The 23,552-nt window shown below is 40.9% G+C and overlaps 2 protein-coding genes across 7 annotated transcripts in view; both read left to right on the top strand.

The window, feature by feature from the left end:
- The window catches only part of pkp4 (plakophilin 4), a 95,994-nt gene extending 79,012 nt beyond the window's left edge, over positions 1-16,982 (top strand). For all 5 annotated transcript variants that reach the window (XM_087830187.1, XM_087830190.1, XM_087830188.1 and 2 more), the window contains 12 exons: positions 87-300; positions 6,148-6,331; positions 7,036-7,153; positions 8,155-8,346; positions 8,504-8,677; positions 8,872-9,022; positions 11,333-11,525; positions 11,985-12,069; positions 12,464-12,581; positions 12,693-12,833; positions 13,616-13,680; positions 15,907-16,982. In XM_087830187.1, the coding sequence (XP_087686313.1) occupies positions 87-300; positions 6,148-6,331; positions 7,036-7,153; positions 8,155-8,346; positions 8,504-8,677; positions 8,872-9,022; positions 11,333-11,525; positions 11,985-12,069; positions 12,464-12,581; positions 12,693-12,833; positions 13,616-13,680; positions 15,907-16,146 (1,875 nt within the window). In that variant the 3' untranslated portion in view covers positions 16,147-16,982. The remainder of the gene's footprint in view (positions 1-86; positions 301-6,147; positions 6,332-7,035; positions 7,154-8,154; positions 8,347-8,503; positions 8,678-8,871; positions 9,023-11,332; positions 11,526-11,984; positions 12,070-12,463; positions 12,582-12,692; positions 12,834-13,615; positions 13,681-15,906) is intronic.
- Positions 16,983-21,189: 4,207 nt separating this feature from the next.
- Positions 21,190-23,213, top strand: dap1b (death associated protein like 1b). Of its 2 annotated transcripts, none has more exons than XM_035906760.2 (4): positions 21,190-21,352; positions 22,255-22,351; positions 22,503-22,569; positions 22,685-23,213. In XM_035906760.2, the coding sequence occupies exons 1-4, from the start codon at positions 21,283-21,285 to the stop codon at positions 22,799-22,801; spliced, it is 351 nt and encodes a 116-aa protein (XP_035762653.1). In that variant the 5' UTR covers positions 21,190-21,282; the 3' UTR covers positions 22,802-23,213. The 2 variants fall into 2 exon arrangements, with proteins under 2 accessions (XP_035762653.1, XP_006788604.1); XM_006788541.3 differs by having other exon boundaries at positions 21,193-21,352; positions 22,506-22,569.
- Positions 23,214-23,552: the final 339 nt, after the last annotated feature.

The following is a 23,552-nucleotide window of genomic DNA, read 5'->3' as shown; positions in this document are numbered from 1 at the left end:
ATTTTTTCCCCGTGTTTTACAGGGAAAGTTTTAAAAACTGTTGTTAGTGGTCAGAATCATTTCACATCTGAAAATCCTGACTCCAGGTGTGTCGACTGGGAGGGATTAAACACCTGGTGGACCTGCTAGACCACAAAGTCCTTGAAGTCCAGAGGAACTCCTGTGGCGCTCTGAGGAACCTCGTGTATGGCAAAACTATGGATGACAACAAGATCGCTGTTAGGAACGCCGGGGGTATCCCAGCACTGCTCCGTCTCCTTAGAAAGACTGTGGATGCGGAAGTGAGGGAGCTTGTGACAGGTTAGTGTGGAGAATGCAGAAACTCTAAGGGGAATTATATGCTTTAAAAAATCTGTCAGAGTATTCATCCACACGCTTCTCTGTTAAACTTGAAAATAATCCAAATTACACTTCATTCACACACATTCACACGCACAAATAGACGCACATCTGGGCCATTTCTGATCGGTGAATAATTTCGATTACTTGCTTTTTATTTTTAGCTCGCAGGCTAACTGATTCACTGAAAAGTCATTTCAGCACTGGTATTATCCAGCATCAGACACAGCAACTTTACAGAATTTGATAAATGACTTGCTGGGCATTACAGGAGAGATCATTACAGTACAGTTACAGTGGGGCTGTAACTTATGAATCCTGACATGGTCTCTGAATGTAGCTCGAGGTTGTTTAGTGCTGCGTGTCATGGTTAACTGTGGATTACTGCGCTTAAAGATGCTTTGAATAAGCTATTAAGCAGACGGCTTACCATAGTCGGTTCTGAAATTATGATTGTAGTAATAACTCAGGTGTAGAGGCTTTCCCTTAAGTTGCTGCTACTGCTGTCACTGCTGCTTATGATATATGCAACAAAATAAAACCACATTTCTGTAGGATTCATGCTTTTTCTTTTATTACTTAGGCTGCCGTTTTAGCTCCTTCTCTGTCAGAAAACAAGCATTCCTGCCAGTGGGCTTGATAATCCTCTCTCTCTCTCTGCGTTGACCTGTGTGCGACTCAGCTACATTTGTGTGTTGTTTGAGGTCTGCAAATAGGGTATAAATCCGTGTTGTTTAGGATCAGGGTGGAGCACTACAAAAATAAGCAAGCCAAGACATTTGGCTCCCAGGTGGCAGAGTCAGCTGTTTGTGCTGGACTAACATGCGCTCAGGTTACAATCCAGCAGTCCCCCGAGGGTGAACAATACGAGCCTGAATATGAACCCTTTTGTATTGTCTGCGAGAAGATAATCTTCAGCTTCCTTTTCTAGTAGAGCATTTGTTGACTCTGCTTAAAAAGGAGAAAATAATCATTCTCACATTGGAATCTACAGTCTCTAAATTGTCTTTCTTCACACTTGCATTTCAGATAATGCACAGGCATTTCCGAATCGTCTCCTTTAGTGATCTCTGTTTAGGTTCTTTTCCTTTCCTTTCTTCCACAGAAAGCCTGATGTGTGTAATTGGTAGTGCAGACCCTAGGAACAAGAGTAATTTGAAAAGGTCAGCAGGGTTGCATCACCCTGGTTAATGGTGCGTTCCATCTGAAGTCTGAATATTCAATTGGAACAAATCAGACTTCCAACTCAGAAAGTCAGAGAAGCCCCATCAATTCTGATTTAACAATCCAAGATGGCAACAGCGCAGGTAATCTTCAGTAAAATTTTAAAACTTACAATCTGAAATACTACTATTGTGTATTTGTGACTCACTAAATGAGCCATACGCAAATGTGCTGCAGCTGTGTGTTTTAAGTGCAAAAAACCCAACCACTGTGCTGTGTTGCTAGTAATGCACGAATGGCTCCACCTTGCTGAGGAGCAAAACAAATGCTGTTTTTCCTCAGTTTTCCAACTTTACTACTGCAGCGTCACTCCCAGTTCCAACATTCAACTTCAGAGTGAAATGGGAAGCGGCACAATTATAGCTGATGAGAAACGCCCACATAAAGAGCTTTCAGGTGGATGACAAAGACAGCCCACACCATAGCTCAAAGTGGAGCAGACAGACATTATTCACTCACCCACAGCTCCTTATGAGGCAGCTTTTGTGGGATATTTAGAATTCGAATTAGAACACCTTCTTTAGTGTCGTTGCCAGTGGAGTTCAAAAAGCCGACCAGTTGTCCGATTATTTGAGCTTCTATTGTCATCTGTGCTTCATTAGAGCTAGCTATAAGAACAGGCCACCCTTGCTTCAGGTCATGGGTCATGCTGGGGGAGACTCACAACATGATCTCATCCCTTTACCTGCCTCCTCTTCCAACAGCTGTTGTGGTTATTGCTCTGTTCTTAATCACTTCTTCAGATCCAAAGGACAAACACACTGCTCTGTTATTAGCACCAGTAGATGAAACACCTGAAACTGCCATTCATGCACATACACACAGTCGTGCATCATGACTCCAGTGGACTTTACATTAACTTGCATTCACTTTTACTGACTTTCTTTAACCTTAACCTTAAACAATATCTGCTACTAAGCATAACCCGAATCTAAACTTAGTCTAATCTTAAAAACATGTCACTGTGTTGAAATGTAGTGATTTATTGTATAAGGACTTCTTCCCCAAAAGGAATAAACGTCCCCATTATATGACAGATTTAGGCCCCTAAAATATGAGTAATACCTGGACAACAAATACACACACACACACACTCTGTTATTGCCCTGTTCTGACGTTTTATCTTGGTTTTACTTCCAAAACTTTGCTCCACACTGATTGCAATCACCATGCCAAACACTGTTTTTGCATATTCTGGACTTTGAAATATTAAATGACTGTTTAAACAAGAGCTTTTTTTTTTATTTCAAAAATAGATGTTTGGAAAAGATTACCGACTTCTAATGTACATACAGAGAAGCTGAATGGCATTATCCCACAAAGCTAGTTTTAGTTGCCAAGTCTTGGTGTGATTTGCTATGTTTGTGTTCTTGGAGAACAAAGAATGAGAAGATTAATAACCTTTTTTCAAGAGATAAATGATAAAGGTAATTTCATCTAAAAATATATCCATGACTTTCACTGCGTGCGGGGCGCAAAAATGAAAAATGCTCACTAACCTCAAAAGTACACGCCGAGCTGACTCTGAGATTTAGTCGATGCAGCATTAGAGATCAGACAGTACTGAAGCTTTTTTTTTAACTCCAAAAATTAAAAGGTTAATAAACTGAGCCGTTTTTTTTTTTTGTTTTGTTTTGGGGTTTTTTTGGGTTTTTTTGGATGATTAGCAGCTTTATACTAACTGAACTGAAAGACGACCCAGTTATTGCTTCGCCAGGCAAAGTCGATGACGTGTCGACCTGTAGTTGAAGACACAGAAATGGTCTCCAGGGAGAAGTGACACATTTGGGGAATCAATCAAGATCACTTTCATTCCGCCTGTCGAAAGTGTTTAGCCTCACTTGAAGTGAAAAATGAGTGATTAATGAAAGTCAGCTTTGTTGGGCAGCTAACAAAATATACAGAAGCATTTAAATCACACCAGAGCGTTTTTGGACTGAGTCACAGACATCCTGGTGGGTATTGAAGTCATTTTAATAATTATAACGTGAGTTCAACTGACTAAATTTTCCAAAGTCGTCATCCACACATATTTAGCAAATGCAGCATGACATAGGCTTGCAGGACTGCATTATGACAGAATGTAATCAAGTGCATTGGATTAAGTACTGATAAAATGTCAGAAAGCTCTTTAATTTCCAAGATCACTGCTTGTAATATATTCAGATTTTATTTAGGAGTCTCTCTGTCTCTCTCCTTGTGTCTCGTTTAGCCTTTCAGTGTCATGTGTCCAATAAATATGACAATGCTGACTGTTGCGACACACGTGTCTCAGTAGTCAGGATGAGTCTGTTCTTTGTGTATTTCTGTGATTAAAAAAATGGCAGAACTGAAGTCGGTAAAAACACCAAATTTGCACAAGTGGATGACTTAGATTAACTACATGTAAAATTTGGCAAGTGGCTGCTGATGAGGGGAAGTGGTGCCAGACTTTGAACTCTGCAGGCAACTGTCAGCCATATACACACAATAATCAGTGGAGTGCTGAGTCACTGTGCCAGTGCAATCCCTTGTGGCCATTTAGTTCTTTATCTGTGATCTTTAGACGTTTACTCTGTTTGTGTTAAAAACCCAGAATGCGTTACAGCTGAGCTACTTCAGGGCAAAAGATATGTCCATTTAACTTCCTTAGCTGTTCTAAACACCTTCAGATTATGTATTTATTTATTATTTTGGGGTTTTTTTTTCTCCATGCGTCTCCCTGTGTCCTCCTGCGCTCTCACAATTCACAACAATGTTTACCTTGGGTCAGCGTTTCAAAGGCAGGCCAAGGCACTGGAGAACAAGCGACTGAGTAGGGAACAAGGTTCACGTCGGTGCCTACAAGCATACATCTGTTCCGTCTGACTGTCAGGTGTAACTTATGGGTATTGCTGCTGGTGTTGCACCACTGACAGGGTTGTCAGTCACACCTCAGTGAATTCTCCTGTTGATTTCTCCCGACATGCTGCCTCCACAGGATCAGTCCAAAATCCAGCTGAGAACATTCTTCCTACAAATTGACATTCAGTGGCTGTTTAGGAACTTGCCAGAGGCAGAACGAGTGAATTGTGGAGTCAGAAGAAGAAGCAGGGGGGTTGGTCAGTGGACATGAGTGTCTTATCACTGCATTATTGGTCCTATTACAAGGCAGTCTGTGCGTGTCCCGTGAGAAAGGCAAACACAGAACTGAATGTGCTGGTGGAAGGAGCAAAGGTCAGTTAGTGCAGAATTAAACTGAGTCCCACTGAGTCAAGTTGAGCAGAGTCTACTAGTCCACCTGACACAAAGCTTTTGGCATGCACAAAATGACTCTCACACACACACACACACACACACACACACACTGCTGCCAGGCTCCAGTAAGAAGCACGTGCTGCATGTTAACTTTATATAAGTTGCGTATCACATGGTTTTCAGTGCCGCCCTGTTATTTTAGCATAATAAAAGGAAAGTAATGAAAGTTCACTAAAGGACTTTAATGGGTTTGAAAGCACTTTGATTTAGTGTTAATAAGGATAATGGTAAGAGAAATTGTTGATTAAATGACTGGCAGTGGCCGTCTTGGCAGGCATATATCTGTCTGTAAAGCCTCTTGCCAGCAGTCTGCCTCAATCGGGCTCTTGGGCCATATTACAGAGTATTATCGTCTCCATTGCTTCAATCAGAGCAGGACGGAGAGGCAGCTTACTGAAAGAAGATAAACAGTGAGGTTGAGAGAAAAGTAGCCAGGAAGACCTGTCATTATTTGTTTTACTTCTCCCAGTAGTGTGTCCATGTATATTACAGAGTTCCATGTAATAGCTTCATTGGTCTGTTGATCATGTGATGTGTTCTGAAGGCACAGACTGAGGTGAGCAAGTGGTAGAGCAACAACAGCAAATGGATTCATTAACATGAAGCATTAAGCACTCATACGTGAACCACTAACACACATGCACACTGTACATGACGCATTGTTTTGGCTGCATTTTGAACATTACACATGTATTCAGCCCTGAGTGTTTACTGTAGAATTCAGCTTGTGTAACATTTGTCTCCTGCAGGGCTTCCAATGCCCTACAGCAGTCAGGCTGTGTCTTAGTATAAGCCTAGCAGCAAGAGTCACCTAATTAGAAGAACATGTTACATGCTGACTAATCCATGACAGATGCAGCATCAAAAGCTGCCACGACTGTGCATGATTATCAGTGGTTACCAAAAGTATATTTGAATTGAGTGAAATGATGGCATGATTTCTAAAGACTTCTACCTTATTTATATTTCAATTGAAATGACTGAGCTGATGCCATATGGATCCCCACCCCATCATTCTTACTATATTTTTCATTTCAAGCAAATAATCTTTGCCGCAAGGATAGTCTGCAGAGATGAAAGTTGACTTGAATATCTGATGCCTTGATGTTCGAGCTGTAGTACAGTCATATCTTTACTCAGGTTCTCGGTTTGCATGTTGTCGGACACGTCCGCACACACTGAACTAAAAGCCAAAGTTGGTTTCTCTCTCTTCTCCCCCCCCGGTTAACCTAAGTGCACATGACAGCTCAGCTGAATTGACAGAAGGTTTGCACGCCTGCTTCTCAATGCATGTGGCTATGTCCTCAGGGGTGCTGTGGAACCTGTCGTCGTGTGACGCCGTCAAGATGACAATCATCCGGGACGCCTTAACAACTCTGACTAACACTGTGATCATCCCTCACTCTGGATGGAGCAGCTCCACCTTCGATGACGAGCACAAGCTGAAGTTTCACTCCTCTCTGGTGCTGAGGAACACCACAGGCTGCCTGAGGTAAACCACCTGATGATCACACTTGGCACTAGCTCCCCACTGTGGACATCTGATGCTATTGCATGTAATGACTGATGAGCTCATAGCATGCTTTTGAAGAAAATATGATAATAAAGTGACCCGCCTCAAATCTAAAAATAAAAAATTTGTAGATATGCTCGTAAATCAATTTTTATTTAGCGAATATTATCAGGATGATGTGCATTTTTTCATGAATATGGGTTTAATGATTAAATATGATTTAGTGAAATGGGTACACTTTTCTGTCTTGTTGTCGTTTTAAAGCCGTCACCATTTCTTTGAATATCACAGTCAAAACTATTGGAAAACTCACAACCTCTCTCCTGGGGCTTCTTCCTTTGAGATCAGTGCAGTGTGTAGAGCACAGCTTCTAATTGGTGCCAGCTAGTTGAGGTGATTGTTTGTGTAACACTGCACTCAAACATGCATAGGTGTGGTCGTCGGGTCCTTACTTACTCAGCAAAGTACTGTAATTTCTTTAGTCAGACCACACACATGCACACCTCTCATACATTATGGCTGGTGTATGGGGATTGCAAAGCCCACATTACACATTCGAGTGGGACACACACACACACACACGTGCACAGCTGTCATTTTGTGTGTTTGCATATGCTCATCTGTTTGTTGAGCAAAGCCCCAAATCAAATGTCGTATGTGTGTGTCTGCATGGTGTTTCAAAGGAACCTGAGTTCAGCTGGTGAGGAGGCCAGGAAACAGATGCGCACTTGTGAGGGCTTGATTGACTCACTGCTCTATGTCATCAAAGCCTGCGTAAACACCTCTGACTTCGACAGCAAGGTACGCACAAAGACACCCATCCACTGATGCACACACACACACACACACACACACACACACACAAATACATTTAGCCAAGAGGGGGAACATGCTGCCACATGATAAGAGGGAAGAATCCTACTCATCCTGATTGAATCATTTGTTTCCTTGTGCCTAAATGACCCTCAGCTGCCAGAAGCAACTGTTTCATGTGCTTTGTCATCCAAAGCACAACTCATCTTTTTGCATTCTGATTGGCCGGGCTGCAACAGTGGTTGCTCATATTACTAATGGCCATAGTTAGAACCACATAAGCTTAGGCTTCAGAATACTTTAAATGTTCTGTTTCACACTCTTTTTCAAGTCTTGGATCTCTTTGATGTCATAAAGAGCAGATGTACTTAATGGGAGACACAGTCCTGGCTGTCTGAGGGAAAGACAGTCAGAGAAAAGTTGGCTATAAGCAAGGGAGGCATGAAAGCAAGAGGAGGCAGAATGACTTGTTTCAGACAGAGGTGGAATTGAGGGGCCGCACCAAAGCCCAGTATAGATGAATAAGGGTTATGCTGAGAGTTCAAGAATTAAAGATATAGAGCTGGAATGGCCATTATATATCCTTAACCTTTTTTATACAACTGGGTATTGCAAAAGCTCATTCATCTGTGAATTGTAAAGCCATAAAAAGTCAAGTGGACCATGTCTAATGTGAAGATCACCACTCTGGGAACTCGACCCTTAACCGTGTCCATCATTCATGCTCATTGTCATTCTGTAAGGCAAACCCATTACAAAACTCAAACAGCATGAAAATAAATTTGTGTGCTCTGGTTGACGAATTTTGTCTGCCTTGAGTTCCAAATCTAATTGATATCATTGTATTACTGCAAATAGAAGGTGCATGTCCCACACACTGGCTGCAGATACTGTAGGATGCTGCACAGAGTTGTAGCCTTTGTCATGGTGATTAAAAGAGCATCTACTATAACTACCTGTTCCACTGCCTTTCTTCTTGTACCTGCCAGATTGTGGAGAATTGTATTTGCACTCTAAGGAACCTGTCATATCGTCTGGAGCTGGAGATGACAGCACCCAGACTGATAGAGGGGCAGGAAGTGGATGGCTTACTGGCCAGAGAATCTCCCAGTAAAGAGGTGGATTCCAGCTGTTGGGGCAGAAAGAAAAAGAAGAAGAAAAACAGCCTTCAGGAAGACACAGTGAGTGTGGGACTGTATCTTTAAAATAGCAAGACATTTGGCAAAATATTTCTATTATCATGTATGATATACTGGAAAATGAGTGAAGACCACACAGAAAAGTTGCAATAAAGTCATTATATACCACAGCCTGACAAACACTTATATTCTGATTCAGTGGGACGGTGTGGGGCCCATACCTGGCTTCTCCAAGTCTCCCAAGGGTGCAGAAATGCTTTGGCATCCTTCGGTGGTTAAGCCTTACTTGACTCTGTTGGCTGAGAGTTCCAATCCTGCAACTCTGGAGGGAGCAGCCGGGTCTCTTCAGAACCTGTCAGCTGGCAACTGGAAGGTAAAGTACCTGTATTCACTTTTTATACACTCACTGATCACTTAACTTAACAGTTCAGCACGTCTGCATCGATCAAAGCTGACACCAGTTTTATTCTGGAACTCACACATGCTAAAACACACATCTTAAAACCAGACATTTTCCTGAGTAGGGCGTGGACCCTTCTCAAGTTTCACTGCTTTCTGTGTGCACAGTTTGCAGCATACATCCGTGCAGCAGTGCGAAAGGAGAAAGGACTGCCCATCCTGGTGGAGCTGCTTCGGATGGATAACGACAGGGTGGTGTGTTCAGTTGCCACTGCTCTGAGAAACATGGCACTGGATGTCAGGAACAAGGAGCTCATAGGTCAGGAGTCACACTGTCACACATTTTACACTATACACCAGCGGTCCCCAACCTTTTTTGCGCCACAGACCGGTTTATGCCCGACAATATTTTCATGGACCGGCCTTTAACCCTTTAAAACCGGAGCGGGCACGCCCTGTTTTGCGTAACTATTTTTAAATCCCGGTAGCTCTGCAACCACGTGAGCTAGCGCAATAATTTTTTTTGCATATGAAACCTGAGGAGTTGTACTTACATCTTATGCCATCAGCTTGTGCTAGGTCACAGTTTCCTTCCACATATAGCTTTGCAAAAACTGCATAAAAAGCGCTTGCAGCAACAAAAACACAATATTCCAGAAACACGCTTTGCCGATCCGATCAGCTGTTCATAACACTTCCTACATTGGATTAGACGTCAGCGCGAAGTATCGCATGTCCGCCATGACCTGCCCGAAACCGGAAGTGACGTCATTTTCGCGGAAATGTAGTTTTTTACCGTCTGGGCCTCAATGAGCCTATACTGGTGTTTTTAAAAGTTATGTTTGACTTTATGACTTTCTGTGTCGTTTCTGGGATGCTTAGGACTCATATTGCACTGCTAGAAATAGTTTATTTTGATGCATATGCTGCTTTTTTGCAAATTTGCACTAGAATATTTATTTTTGTTTTTCCTGCAGTGTATAAAAATTGGTGTATTTCAAAAATAAAACTATGAAGGCACTCAAAATAAATTTCCTGTGGTGGGAAACTATTTTGTGCAACTTCTTTGTATTTACAGTTTTGAGGGATAAGCCTCTTAAATTTCTCTAACTAGAAATATATGTTAAAAAAACAAAAACGATTTTCAATTTTTTTGTAGTTTATTGCACTTTTTTGCAATTTATGTAATCACTATGCACTTAATTCAGACATTTTATTAATCTAGGCTGTAATGGTTGTATTGATGTATAGCAACTTGAAATGCTCCCAAAAATGGCACTAAAGCATGTAAAAATATAATATAAGCTCTGGCGGACTTGGTTCTATGGTAGGTCTTAAAGGGTTAAGGTGTCGCGGATAAATACAACAAAATAAAACGAGTACCAGTACCGAAAAAAAGAAATTTTATTCATAACACACGTGAAAAGACCCAGGAAAACCGAGTAAACGATAAAAACGATAACAAAATAACACTGAAAACCGATAAAAACCCTGAAAACTATACATTTCACACCTGAGCCTCAACTCTCGCGGCCCGGTACCAAACGACTCACGGACCGGTACCGGTCCGAGGCCCGGGGGTTGGGGACCGCTGCTATACACCATAATGACTCTGTCTGGATGAATAATATTAAACACAAATATAAAGCCGCCTTATTGTTTTTCCTATCGGATTCAGCATATTTAACAGTCCAGCCTCTGCTCATGTTGTACCAATTAGGCAGAGGCTATGTTGTTAAAGCATTTAGCTTGGATACATGCCCTTACTCAGAATAAAACACCCACCTAATGTGTGGATGTTACAAGCACATTATTTTCTGTTATTTAAGGAGGTACATAGATATTATATAGATGATCTTTAGGAAATTAGCTGAATAATGTGACTTTACACAACACTACTTATTAATATTTTAAACATTTTCCATCTAAGCTGGCTCTGTGATTTATACAGTGTGCAAACCGACAAATTGTTTAACAAATTGTTAAACAGTGGGGGGGTTTTGTTAGTTCAGTTTGTTTTAATTAATGGCAACTACAGAACAAGGGCCTTTTGTGACAATTTTAACTATTGGTTATTATTTTTTTAATCTCCCTCTAGCCTTTTGTTTTTCATGAAACATTCTCATTTAATGGAAAAAAAACAAGCTTTTATGTGCGCTCTGTGGAATTAATGAGGAGTTACAGTTCCAACAAAGCTGGGGTGATGCCTGTAGCAGGAAGGCTGGGGTGGGGGTTGGTTCTGATTTAAGGTGCCTTCAGTTTTGTGGTTGTGAGTTTATGCTGCAGGGTTTTTTTCTTTTCTTTTGGTTTTCTTACCACCAGGCTGCTGCTGCTTTACAGTAGGATGCACACACGCCAGTGTCCTTGCGTTGATGCAATGTCATTTAGGATAACTTTCTACAACACTGCAGGCTAAGCAAAATGAATATCAGCCTGATTATAGAAGCTCCACGGTGTAGTTTAGGTCACAGTGGAAGACCTTTACATTATGTAACATGGAGGGGGAAAAAATGTATGAGTGGTACTCCCCTCCCTTCTCCATGCATAAGCATCTGCCTACAAACATGCTGTACAGTAAGTGTGTCACAGTGTATTTCCTGCACGTCTCACCTCCCCTCCTCGCTCTTAGGGAAGTACGCAATGAGGGACCTGGTCAACCGTCTCCCTGGGGGGAACACCACCCTGCTGTCGGACGAGACCGTGGCAGCCATCTGTTGCACCCTGCACGAGGTCACCAGCAAAAACATGGAGAATGCAAAGGCTCTCGCTGACACGGGCGGCATCGAGAAGCTGGTCAACATAACCAAGGGCAGAGGAGACAGGTGCGCTACAGAAGCTCGTATTTGTCTGAGAGTTTGTTGTTTTTTTTCTCAGTGTACACACTGATACACACCCGACTGTAACTTGTGCACACGGTGAAAAACCCCCACCAGAGTCGTGGATGGGGATAAAAGGCTGTTTTGGGCACTGACCAGCTGGAGTTTTATACAAAAACACACCACACCTAAGTAACACTTTGATGCTTGGAGAAGGAGAAGTTTTAGCCACAGGGAAGGTGGCATTGTATGCATTGAGGTTTTATGTCCCTGTGGAATGATGGCACAGCAGCTATTTCTAGCCTGCTATATATTCAGTAATGTTCCAGGGTAAAACACACTGAGGACAAACTCTTTCCTCAAACATCATGTCCTGTAATTTTTACAGTGTTTTTTTTAAAGTAAGGCTAAAGGCATTCAGGAATACCCTAAAATACCCATTTGGGCTTTTGACTGTTTCTCCAGGTACTCTATGAAGGTGGTTAAAGCAGCTGCTCAGGTGCTGAACACACTGTGGCAGTACAGAGATCTACGTGCCATCTATAAAAAGGTAATGACATTGAGTTTGGTCCTCTCTGGTGTCCGGTTTAATGTCTGTGAAAAATACACGGCATATCAAAAAGAATTATCTGATTTTAAAGTGTTTTAATTCTGAAGCCGTTCACTGGTCATGACTGAAACATGTACAGGTAGAAAGAAGAGAGGGATCTGTGGCTTTCACATGGTTGCTGACAGGTAGTGTAGCAATAGCCTGACATGCTTGCAAAAGTATGGGATGAGTTTGAGTATCGTATGTGCTTTAAAAAAATATCTATCCTTTTGAAATCAGATAGTTCTTTTTGATACATCATGTATATAGTTTTTATGTGTAGTAACAGAGTCTTTTGACATCCAGCATATTTATCCGGAGGATCAATGTTTTCCTCTCCCCACTACCCTAACAGGACGGATGGAATCAAAACCATTTTCTCACACCAGTGTCCACACTGGAGCGAGACAGGTTCAAGTCCCAGCCCACCCTCCCCACCAGCAACGTTCAGATGTCTCCAGTCAACCACCCTGGTACATTCAGTTCACTTTATTCCGTGCCCAGTCAAAATAGACACTGTCTGTGAGACCGGAAAACCTCTGGAATTTAATGTTACGAAACGTGTTTTCTTTTTTTCCTTGCAGCTGCCAGCGCCACGTCGTCTCCTGCACTGCTGGGCATCAGAGAGCATAGAGACACCATCAGAGATTATCAGAGAGCACAGTCAACTATGCAATTTTCTAATTACCAAGGAGACAACAGTATTCATAAAAAACAGTATACAGGTACACACCTGAAAGCCACTCGGGGTTACGCTCCTTAAAAATTAAATTTGGCTCACACTCACCATCTGCACCAGACTGTGTGCTGTTACACACTTGCTGCTATTCGGGGCATTATCTGTTTTATCCTTCGTAACGCTCCAAGCGGATTCTGTGGCCAGTCTCCTCTCCTTGCCAAGACGGGCCTCTCTTATCATTTCCACCAAGCCCTGCCAGCCCCATCACAGTCAGTTGAATTCCGACCGCTTCAGGGCTGTTTTTGTGCTGCAGTTGGTCTGCACAGCACTAAAGTGGACCAACCAGCCAGGAGTGGACACTCCACAATGGTGCCATTGTTAGTATCACCAGGTCACAGCTTGCAGACAGGGCCAGTGAGTGGGTACTCAGACATACTACCGTCAGACAAGAGCTCTCACCAGCCTACTCTGGTTGCTGAGAACAGGGGGGAGGCCAGAGTAAACAAAATGAGCCTGCAGCCTCAAAAATTCATCTATTACATAGGGAAGTGGAAATTGAGTTTCTGGATTCCACCCGTTGGATAAAGTGCCAGTGGAAATACCCATCCCATGGGCTGTATAAACAACAGAACAGCAGTGGCCAAGTCTATTATTTGGTGTTATTTCTCTCCAGCGTAGCGCGCCACTTCTTGATCCTCTACTATCAAAATACAGACATTTGCCCTTCAGGGATGTGCTGACTTTTTTCACTGATATGAAGTGTGTTGGCATCAAGTTCCACCAATCCATCTAAGGCACCACTCACTTTATTTATTTTTTTCTTTCCAGGGTCTGGAAAGCCGTCTCCGTATTACTACTCATCACCCACAACAGAGGAGCCCCGAAGAACACAGGTGAATGCAGTAATTCTGCACAAATGTCTGGTTACACTCCACAGCCTCCCCTTCTCATCTTGTCTTGTATGCCTGCTCTGATGTGGCTGTACAGAGGTAGAGGTTGTTTTGCTGTGTATATGCAGAGATTGTTTATTTCTCTGTTTGCCTGTTAGCTTTGTTTATTTGTGCAGACTATTTCTACTGTTATTTTTGTAGTGTTTGGGGTTTTTTTTCAGTGTGATAGAGTAGTTTACAGTACATGATATTGCAATGTACGCAACAAATGATTAATTAATCAAACTAAAATATAAAAAAAATATGATACTAGCCTTAATAGTGTTTGGTGATATAAGCTGGCACAAGGCACATGTCTGAGATCCCTGCGCTGCACTGTATAAGCACGACCAACCCTTCTAACCCGCTTGACTAATACAAAGAGACTGACACGTATTCCACCCCGGATGAATGACAATGCTGCGAATGACCCAGCACATCAGCTATTGTTTGAGTGAGATTGAATGTGACTGCTGGGATTGGGATGGTCTGGGTACGTCTCAGGCACTTGTCTCTGTTGGACACATCCATGTGTGCCCGTTCAGATAACAGGCACGGAGAGGAGGCAGGAGGGAGGAGATGCTGCACAAAGACAGAGTTCTCTTATGTCCTTCATTGCTTCACATTTCTGGCTAAAGACGGTCATTATTCATTTCAGACATTTATAAATCCCATCCATTTTGTTGGATTTCTAACATTTACCTTGAAGCTGTTTTTGTTGCATTAGTGGCCAGAGACGTGCAGGCGAGAAGATAATTGATTAGCCTATTGTCTGAAAAATCTCCAGCCACACTAACGAGCGTTTGTCCTGAATCTGCTGAGATGTTTGTTTATGCCGTTTCATTTTGTTACCACCATACAGAAGATTGATTTGAGATATTTTTTGTGTTTTGACAGGATGAACAAGCGTTATGTACTTAAAGGCATAGTTAACTTTTTAAAATCTTATTTTCTCTCTTGCTGAGGCTTATAGAAGAAAGTCTGCCCCTGAGTTGTTGTTTTGACAGTCACTGTCCGCTTGATTAGGTGCACCTGTACAACTCCTTGTTAACACAAACGGCTAATCAGCCAATCACATGGCAACAACTCAGTGCATTTAGGCTTGGGGGCGAGGTCAAGATGAATCCGAATGGGGAAGGAAGGCGACGCAGCTAAGAACAGGAAACAGAGGCTGTAATTTGCACACGCTCACAAAAATTGGACAGCTGCTGGTGGTGTAATGGTGTTGGGGCATATTTTCTTTGTACCCTTTAGATCCCTTAGTACCAAAGGTCAGTGAGTGTATAAACAAATGGGGAGAGAGCCTTTACTTTATTTTCAACACTCAAATATACATATACATATTTTTTTTTGCCTCAAATAAAAGTGAAAAATCTTTAACAACATAGTTTACATAGACATTACAGTAAGTCAAGGAAAAGGATAAGTACACGTACCTACATATGTCTTGCACTGACATTGTTGCGATCCTCTACTGTGGACATGAATCAGTGTAACGCCACATTTGTTTTGCAGTTCTGTCTCTGGGCAGCATCTTCTGAGCCACTGTGCACAACATTTTGTTTAAATTGTCAGTTTACTCTTTAACGCTGAGAAGCTAATGTTTACAGGTGCTTGTAGGTGGATTTCTAATCATCTAGGTGGAGATTTGCAATTAAAATTTTCCCAAAATGTTACCGTGTAGTGTGGTTATATTTATAGTGAGGTGTAAGTGTTCCTGAAAGTATAAGCAGCAGTACAATATGAAGATAAATAAAGTTTGTTTACTTAAATTAAGCTACACGAGAACTATCATTAAAACTTATAATGAAATCTGAATAATGCTTTGAAATAAGTGCTGCACGGCCAAGGCTGCAAACATCAGTGAAAACTGCCTAATTAAGTAAAGGTTAAAGGATTTTTGAAAACTTGTGGCGCAGAGAAATGACCTCCTGTAAATGTTGCATGTGAAATGATTGGACATTTTAATAATAATTATGCATTACATTTCACAAAGCGTTGGGATGTAATTGGCTAAAGTGGAGCTAATTTAATTTACTTTAAATGCTGGCAGGGGAATGGGGACAGCAAAGGCTAAATTTGCTACCTTTATTTTCTTTTGAGTGTAAGTTTGAATCTTTAACGTAACGACTGTTGTAAAACTCAAGTTTTCAGAACTGACTCTTGATACTTGCCTCTCGTTCCTTGCAGCCTCTGTATTATTCAGATGAGCCGAGCAGGAGAAACTACGATACATACAGAATGTACCTGCAGCACCCACACGGCTACGACGACTCGTATTTGGAGGAGGTCATCACGTACCCTCCCACCTTCAGCTCCCAGCCTCATGGACTGAAATCCACCTGTAACTACGTGGACTATTACGCTACCACACGGACGCCTTCGTTCAGGGCAGAGCAGTACCCCGGCTCTCCAGACTCCTGGGTATAGGTCTGGAGGTGCTACCGTTTCACCATCACTTCGGTTTGTGACTGGGGTGCGTCTTCACCCTGCAGCAGAGGCGAGGAACACACAGGAAATGACAAACTTTTTTTTTTTCACGAACTTGGCTTCATACATGTTTGTTTTGTGGATGTGTGTGTATGGAGGAGAGTTCAACTGAGTGATAACAGATGGAAAGATGGGATGTGAGCCAAAGAAGGAAATTAAGGAATGTCTTTTTTTTTTTCTAATTATTTTTTATTTAGATGAGAAAGATGGAATCATGCTGTGAGTCTGTTGAGAGCAGATATTGGGACACTACAGTGAGGAGACATGCGTCCTACTGTCTAGATGTTAGGTTAATTTTTCTTTTTGAAACTCTTAGCTGTGATAGCATGGTGAAAGGTGTGAGTCATGTAAACGAAGGTCCGCGGTAAGAGTCGAGACTGGAGGAATATGTATGTGCTGAAGCCAAAATGGATCATGAACTCATATCTGTTTAAAAAATGAATTAAAAAAAAATATAAAATAAAAAAAATAATCAAATGAAAAATAGTTAACTAATGATGTTAGCTTGTACAGAGGGATCAAATTATATCTGTACTTAATGTTGAAACTGTGTAATGCCATGGAGTCTTGTACATTTTTCGTTTTATTGTAAATACAGAAAAAAAACATGTTACCTGGTTTACACTCAACAGCACTGGTTGGAAAAAAAACAAAAAGAAACTTGTGCCATGTTAGGTCTCTAAAGATATATAAATATACAAAGAAATATGTGGACAAAGATGGCATCATAACACAACAACGACAACGTAATAAAAGGTCAAGTTTTGTTTTTTAAACTGTGTGAGAGTTTCTTTGCATCTCCAGTTTACTGACATTTTGTCCACGTGTGCAAAGAGAGTGAATGAATAGATCCAAAGGAGATCAAACCCTTTCTGCTCTGGTTGTAATATCCTCTATCCTGCCTGGGAAGCATATTTTATGTATTTACACAGACATGAGTAGTGAGCCTTAAACCACCTGTGTTTTATAAAAGCCGTGTGGCACCCTGGAGCACAGCAACCAACGCTGATCGGTAGCGGACTCTGTGCTTACACCTCGACTGACAAACCGTGCTCTTGGGACGGAGAAAAAAACCTTGTTTTAAAATGTTTTTCAAATATCGATGCTGAATACGAGCGACGTGTGGTGCAAATGTATTTAAGATGAAAGATTCCAGGATGATTTTCTGTCACGCTACAAACTCTGCAAAATGGTGACGAGGGTCAGGGATGATTTGTGACAGAAAGATAGCAGCAGTTATTCACTGTGTCAGGAAATTAAAATATGCTACTGTGGGCCATGTATCAGTGTAAAATATAAGTAAAAACCTGACGATATTAGAGACATGTACTTCCTTCCCATCCAATATACATACACTATTTTTAAAAAAATGGACTGGGATAAACTAATCGTCTCTTGTTAACTTGATGTAAATAAAAAATTTCCAAGGCACTGAGCCTCAATATGAGATCAGCAAAAATTGTTTTTGAACTGTGACTCAATAATAGGTCAATAATTTAAAAAAATATGGAGCTGGAATACTGACAAGGTTCAATTGCCTGTGGATCGGGGCCAGTACTACTTAAAAGATGAAATACAGTTGCTCTTTAGGCCTAAAATGATTTGAATAAACACACTGCTGAAAGTTTGGTAAACTTAAAGTTTTTTAAAAGAACAACAACACAGCGTGTTATAATCACCAGACTGAACAGCTTTATATACTTGCAGACAAACTAAGATGTTCAAGTTCATCTATATTCATCTTTTTTTTAAAAAAAATTTTATTTGCATACAAAAGCAATTTAAAATCCTTTAGATCTCATAATTAATGTTGTTTCATGCCCAGAAGGTATTTGATGGGTTGGAGTGGGGTTATCTCTCTTTTTCAGATCATCAAAGAATTTGATTTTTACTCATATTCCTCTTCCTCACCAGCCTCCACTTTCAGAAACCAGCTACACTTCCACATGAGACGGGCCTCTTTCTTGCTTAAGTAGTTGCAACTCTATGGACTGTGCTGCTTATAGTAAAGCTGGCATTAAGGGAATACATACGTTTATACCAACCATTAATTGGCTTCGGCCTACAAAAGACACTGAGCAGTGAGATTATCCCAGCCCCTAATTTCATTTAATTCATTACCCCTCAAAGTAAATGCACGCAAATTAAAGTACCTAATAATCTGGGTCACATATGACTTCATACACCCAATTTTCCCCTCACTGCAGTTTCTTCTGAAACAAAATTCAGAATGTTAGAGCTTACTGAATTTATCAGGAGGAAGAATAAATACAGGTGAAGTCAATGTGTAATCTGCTTTTAAATGCATGTAAGAGCACAGCTACGAGCCAGGACTGTCTCCCATAACTTTAAGGACTTTTTAAAAAAAAAAAAGCTGCTAATGTTATATGAGCATTGTTGACAGGGATTTCATGGCACAGCCCCTAGAGATGGAGAACTAATCCGATATGCTTAAACTCCCCACCCGATCTCAGCCTACATCCAGGTCCAAATATCATTGTGAAGCATTATTTAAAAATCTGGATACAGTTCATATGAACACTTTTCACTCAGTCTTGATCTATATTGATCTATATCTAATTAAGAAGTCAGCTGTTTATAACAATAAATGCAGATCCAGAGTCTGATGTGCTGCAAAAAAAAACCCCAACAACCTCATACTTTTATATCGATTGATGGAGTAATGCTAAAGCACTAATTTCCCTAAACTCTCTTTTGAATTCCACTCGGAAACTTAATCTCGGGTCTCTCGGGATACTTTATTCCTTTTTGAAACTCATTTTGGATCTTCTGACTGGGAGGAAGACTTGAAGAACCAGCTTAAGTTTAGAGAACTACTTATAATAGTACACACTGCTTAGGAGGCTAAATAGGTTTAGGACTACATGTTGAACCCATAAGTGACAAGTCACACCATCAGCCAACAAACGAGGCAAATCTTTATATTAGTCTAAAACAATATTTAAGTTTCATACACTGCAGAAATATCCACAAAACTATTAAGTGCAGTAATGACCTCCCCCAAGATAGCGCTTACATGCTAGCTGCCAGCTAGCTAAATATGAGAGTTTAGCTAAATGACTTCCTAAACAAAAGGAAAATTTACCTCCAGTCTTTTTAATACACTTATACATTATTTAAAGAAAGTTTGCTTTATGCAAGAAAGTGTGCTAAGAAATGTGATGCTATATGACAATTATTTTTTAAGAATGAATGCATTGATACTGCAATTTTGCACTACATAGTACATGCATTTTATTCTTGGTATGTTGTATACTTAACTATTGGAACTGATTTAGTTGTTTTTGTACTTCTCGATATGATCTACTTTATTGTTTTCCTTGTTTCATCTACGGTGAAGGTTCTGATAACTAAAAGGTACAGTAATACTATAACTGCGATGGGGTTCAGCTGGGATGAGGAAGAATTATGTTTTTCCAGTTGTGCCTGTGAGGTTTGGTTTTTTTATGGGGGGGGGGTTGGTTTATTTTTCAGTATTTAGACTTTATTTTATGCACCAAAAAAACACTTTGAGCACAAACGAGAAAAAAATGCTGTCAAGAAAGGAAGAAAAAGCCAGACCCGACCAAAAGCGCAGCCACCGTTCAAATTAAACTAGAACTAAAGAAGATTCAAGTTAAAATACAATAAACTGGAGCTTGCCAACTGCACAAACAGGAAAAGGAAACTAAGCACATCAGCAGCTTTTCCTTCTTCTGGAGCCTTTTGGCACACAGAATAAAGGTAGGAGTTAAGAAACAAAACAACAGCTATAAATATAACTCACATTAACCGACATAGCAGCAACCTTTGTTATATTTAGATGGCAAAAAATAAAACATGCAGCAGAACTGCAAAAAACAGTCTCATTGTAATTGGTAAGAAAAACGTGTTAGGGCACCCTTTTCTATGCACAAAATACAAGCAAGAAAATATACTAAAACTGAAAAATAATGAAGTCTCGAACTTTTCTTTTTTCCCAGAACAAAACAAAGCTGGTCCACCTTAAGGCCCACGCGTTTCAAGCAGCTTGGCACTGTGCTGCACATTACCAACATTTCAGTTAAATTAACACAAGCCAGCTGACAGTTAGCCTGCAGCTTGTGCATACCCGGGAAGGCAACAACAGACGCATTTTTCAGTATTAATGCCCCCATAGTTCATGCATAAGCTGTGAAGCTTCAAACCTGTATATTCAAGGAAACTGCTGTACAGTCACAGAACTTAGCAAAGTCACAGATTCGAAGAACCTGGCATTAAAGGCACAGATGATTCAGGTTATGGTTAGACTGATCTGTATTACCTGTAACCTGTGACGTGTATCACAGCAGACATTACAGTGGACAACGGCTCAGCTCAATACACTGCGCAGGTAACTGTGTGCTCTAGCATGGGTATTTAATATCCAATCAGGTATACTTTCCAGTGTGTTTCTGTCACTTTTCTGCTTGTTGGGATGACACACTTTACCTCTAGTCAGTCTTACCTTCTCCATTAAACATAAAGAAACATTAGTGTGTACACATGCAAAGATCTGACAGTCCTTTCTGCGCTTCAGCTTTAAACATGGGGGCACTATCGCTGTTTACTTTGGATCCTCATGCTGGATAAAAGAGTCTAATGTGATGAAAAAATATCTGCCTTAAAATGGCACAGTGTTATTTTCTTCTTCGTTGAAAATATTCGTGCAATCGAAAACTTCCTCTGGGGGGTTGTGTCTGTGGGCTGTCATACCTGGAAATAGTTTAAGTGTGGTTAAAACTCTTTTTGTTGCCAATCTCGAAGTTTTGTGAAAATATTTTCAAAATAAGATCAAGTAACAGTAACATAAATCAGCTGCAGTTAAATCGTGCTGCAAACCGCAAACAGTTAGTGTACAGTTTCATTTTCTCGGTAAACTATCAGCGGGTAGAGAAAAAGAAAAAAGAAGGTGAAAAAAAAGAAAACAAAGAGGCGTTTCGCTGGCCGCAAACTTCCTGTAGCCTCGCGGGACGTCATCTCTGTTGTAGAGAATAAAAACAACGGAGTGGGCGTCGAGGACAGTTTGGTGCTTTCACTGCGGAAGGTTTTCAAGAAATGGTGCAACAACTCCCCAAATCTGGAGCGAAGGAGGCTCCTCGGCTGAAAGCTGGCCACCCTCCGGCAGGTAAGCCGTGTCTCTCTGATAGCTGCCTGCTCTTTTATTTATTTATATTTTAAAACTTTATTAAAGCTTGAGAGTTTTTGTTGTTGTTTTTCCATTCCTTGACCCAGTTACAGAGTCGTTCAGAGCGAGTCGACCCCGCTGCAGTTTTTTTCCCCACCAAAGTAACGTAACTTTTGCCGTTAATTTGACACGCAGTATGCAAAAGTGCGATAGCTGGAGCTGACTGGCTGCTGTGGCATTGGAGTACTAAAGTGCAAGAAGTGTCATCGGCATGCTTTTGTTTGAAGGGAGGCCTGTTATGTGCACCGTGCACTGCTATTCGTGCAAAGCTGCGGAACAGTAGTTAACTTTGCATTAACAGCTGCAGCTTGAAGCGCTGTCACTCATCTGTTTACGAAGACGATCTGACAAGCAAAATATTGTGATACTTTAGTTTGTACGAACTTTTGCATCATTACTATATGGGGGGGTTGGACGCCATGTTTAAATTTTGAATTAGTATTGTAAGGTCCCAAAGTTAAACATGGTATTTGACATTCTAATGTCCCCAAAAAAGTTATAATTGTGCAGTTTCTGGCACATTAATTTTATTTCATTATTATGAGGGACAGACTGCAGAAACTATCATGTGTCCAGATTTTAAGAAAGTACAGAGTGTTTGATAGTTTTTAGGACTATAGATCACCTCTGCACAATGAAGCGGACAGGGAAGTGACTACAGGTTTTTGAATGAATGCTAGTGTTCATAAGCTTGAACTGCAAGTGCACAAAGTGAGAGAAAGGAGTTGAAAACCTTTGTGGTTTTCACTTTCCACTCCTCTGTCTCAGTTGCATGAAATGCGCTGTAAAACACTGCTTTGACACAGATTGTTTTTTGTTTCTTTCCTCTTTTGCATCACTAGTAAAGGCCGGGGGTAAACGGGTGGCCAAGAAAGGCATGGAAGAGAATGCCACCCATGCAACTCCAGAAAAGGACACCAGGAAGTCTGATAAAATCAGGTATGCTCACACTCTGCAGTAAATGTGCTTGAGCTGAAAACAAATTTAGCTTCAAACATTAGTGTGCAAGAATGCCCAGCAGCATTTCGATCATATAGGTCACTAACTTTGCTTTAAAGCTGAGTATAACTCTGTTTTAAAACCTGTGTGGCAGGTCCCTTGCCACCCCCAACAGGATGCAACAAGTTGGCATACTTCTAACAGGAACCCTCGACAAGGTAAACAAAGCATTAACTCTTAAAAAAGCGAGTTAATTCCTTTCCGAGCCAACTGGGTTAGTTGCAGTGCTTCAAAGTATTGTGGATAATAAACCTCCTTCCTGATGTTTTGCAGCTGAGCCACGACTTCCCAGAAACACCTGTGAGCGTGAGGCACAGTAAGGTGCGCCCCGCGGTGGAGAAGTCGCACTCCCCTCGGATCGTTTTCATCCAGCAGCCGAGGAAGTATTGAACTTTTTCGGGCATGCCCTGGAGGGAACCATGTTAAGTCAGCCGTTTCACACCAATGTGAAGTGTTAGACACGTGAGGAGACTGAGACTGACAGGTTGCCTGTAAAGTGTTGATGGAGTGAAAGCTTTCAAGCTTTGTTTACTTAGAAGGAAGAAAAAAAAAACTCTTTGGGGCCATGCTTGTATGTGAATACTATAAACCAGCACTTAATGCATCTTTTCTGGCATAATAATAGAATTCTATATTTGTATTTGTCATCTGATTAGAAAACAAAAGCATTTGGTGAGTATGAGTATATTTGAAGGGAGGGGGTAAGTTACTGAGTTATATAAGGGTGCTTTTAAGGGGAATCTTCACTTTGTATTGCATGGCAATTGTATTAGATTTATTAAAAAAAATAGGGGGACTGCAAGCCATCACTGTGTTGTCTCTGTTTATTTCTTGGTACAGTTTTCCGTTCATACACTCTAAAATGGCCACAAGGGGGCAGCAAATGGCCATTTATAACTTTAATAAACCAGACTATCTGGTCATGGATTTCACAAGTCAATCTCTAAACTGCGTGCATCTATGCAATATATATGCTTATTTATAATTATTGACTTACCTTTTACTTATTTACATATAATATATGCTTGCGTCTATCCATCTGGCCTCTTTCATATAGTGACTGAACCGTGATATCGTAACGTTCCAGCAAGTCCACCTTTTATGTAGCCAAACTATTTTAATTATCCCAGTATGTGTGTGC

This window comes from Neolamprologus brichardi, chromosome 16, assembly GCF_056152115.1.
Source record: "Neolamprologus brichardi isolate AB-2024 chromosome 16, ASM5615211v1, whole genome shotgun sequence".
Classification (NCBI taxonomy): domain Eukaryota; kingdom Metazoa; phylum Chordata; class Actinopteri; order Cichliformes; family Cichlidae; genus Neolamprologus; species Neolamprologus brichardi.
Note: the sequence above shows the minus strand (reverse complement) of the source record. Positions and strands in the feature narration are given on the sequence as shown.

What these genes read in the sequence shown, in the direction of transcription:
- dap1b (XM_035906760.2), top strand. Translation starts at nt 21,283, where the DNA reads ATGGTGCAACAACTCCCCAAATCTGGAGCGAAGGAGGCTCCTCGGCTG. An exon ending in AGCTGGCCACCCTCCGGCAG is followed by an intron (nt 21,353 to 22,254) that starts GTAAGCCGTGTC and finishes TTGCATCACTAG; the next exon opens with TAAAGGCCGGGGGTAAACGG. An exon ending in TAACAGGAACCCTCGACAAG is followed by an intron (nt 22,570 to 22,684) that starts GTAAACAAAGCA and finishes GATGTTTTGCAG; the next exon opens with CTGAGCCACGACTTCCCAGA.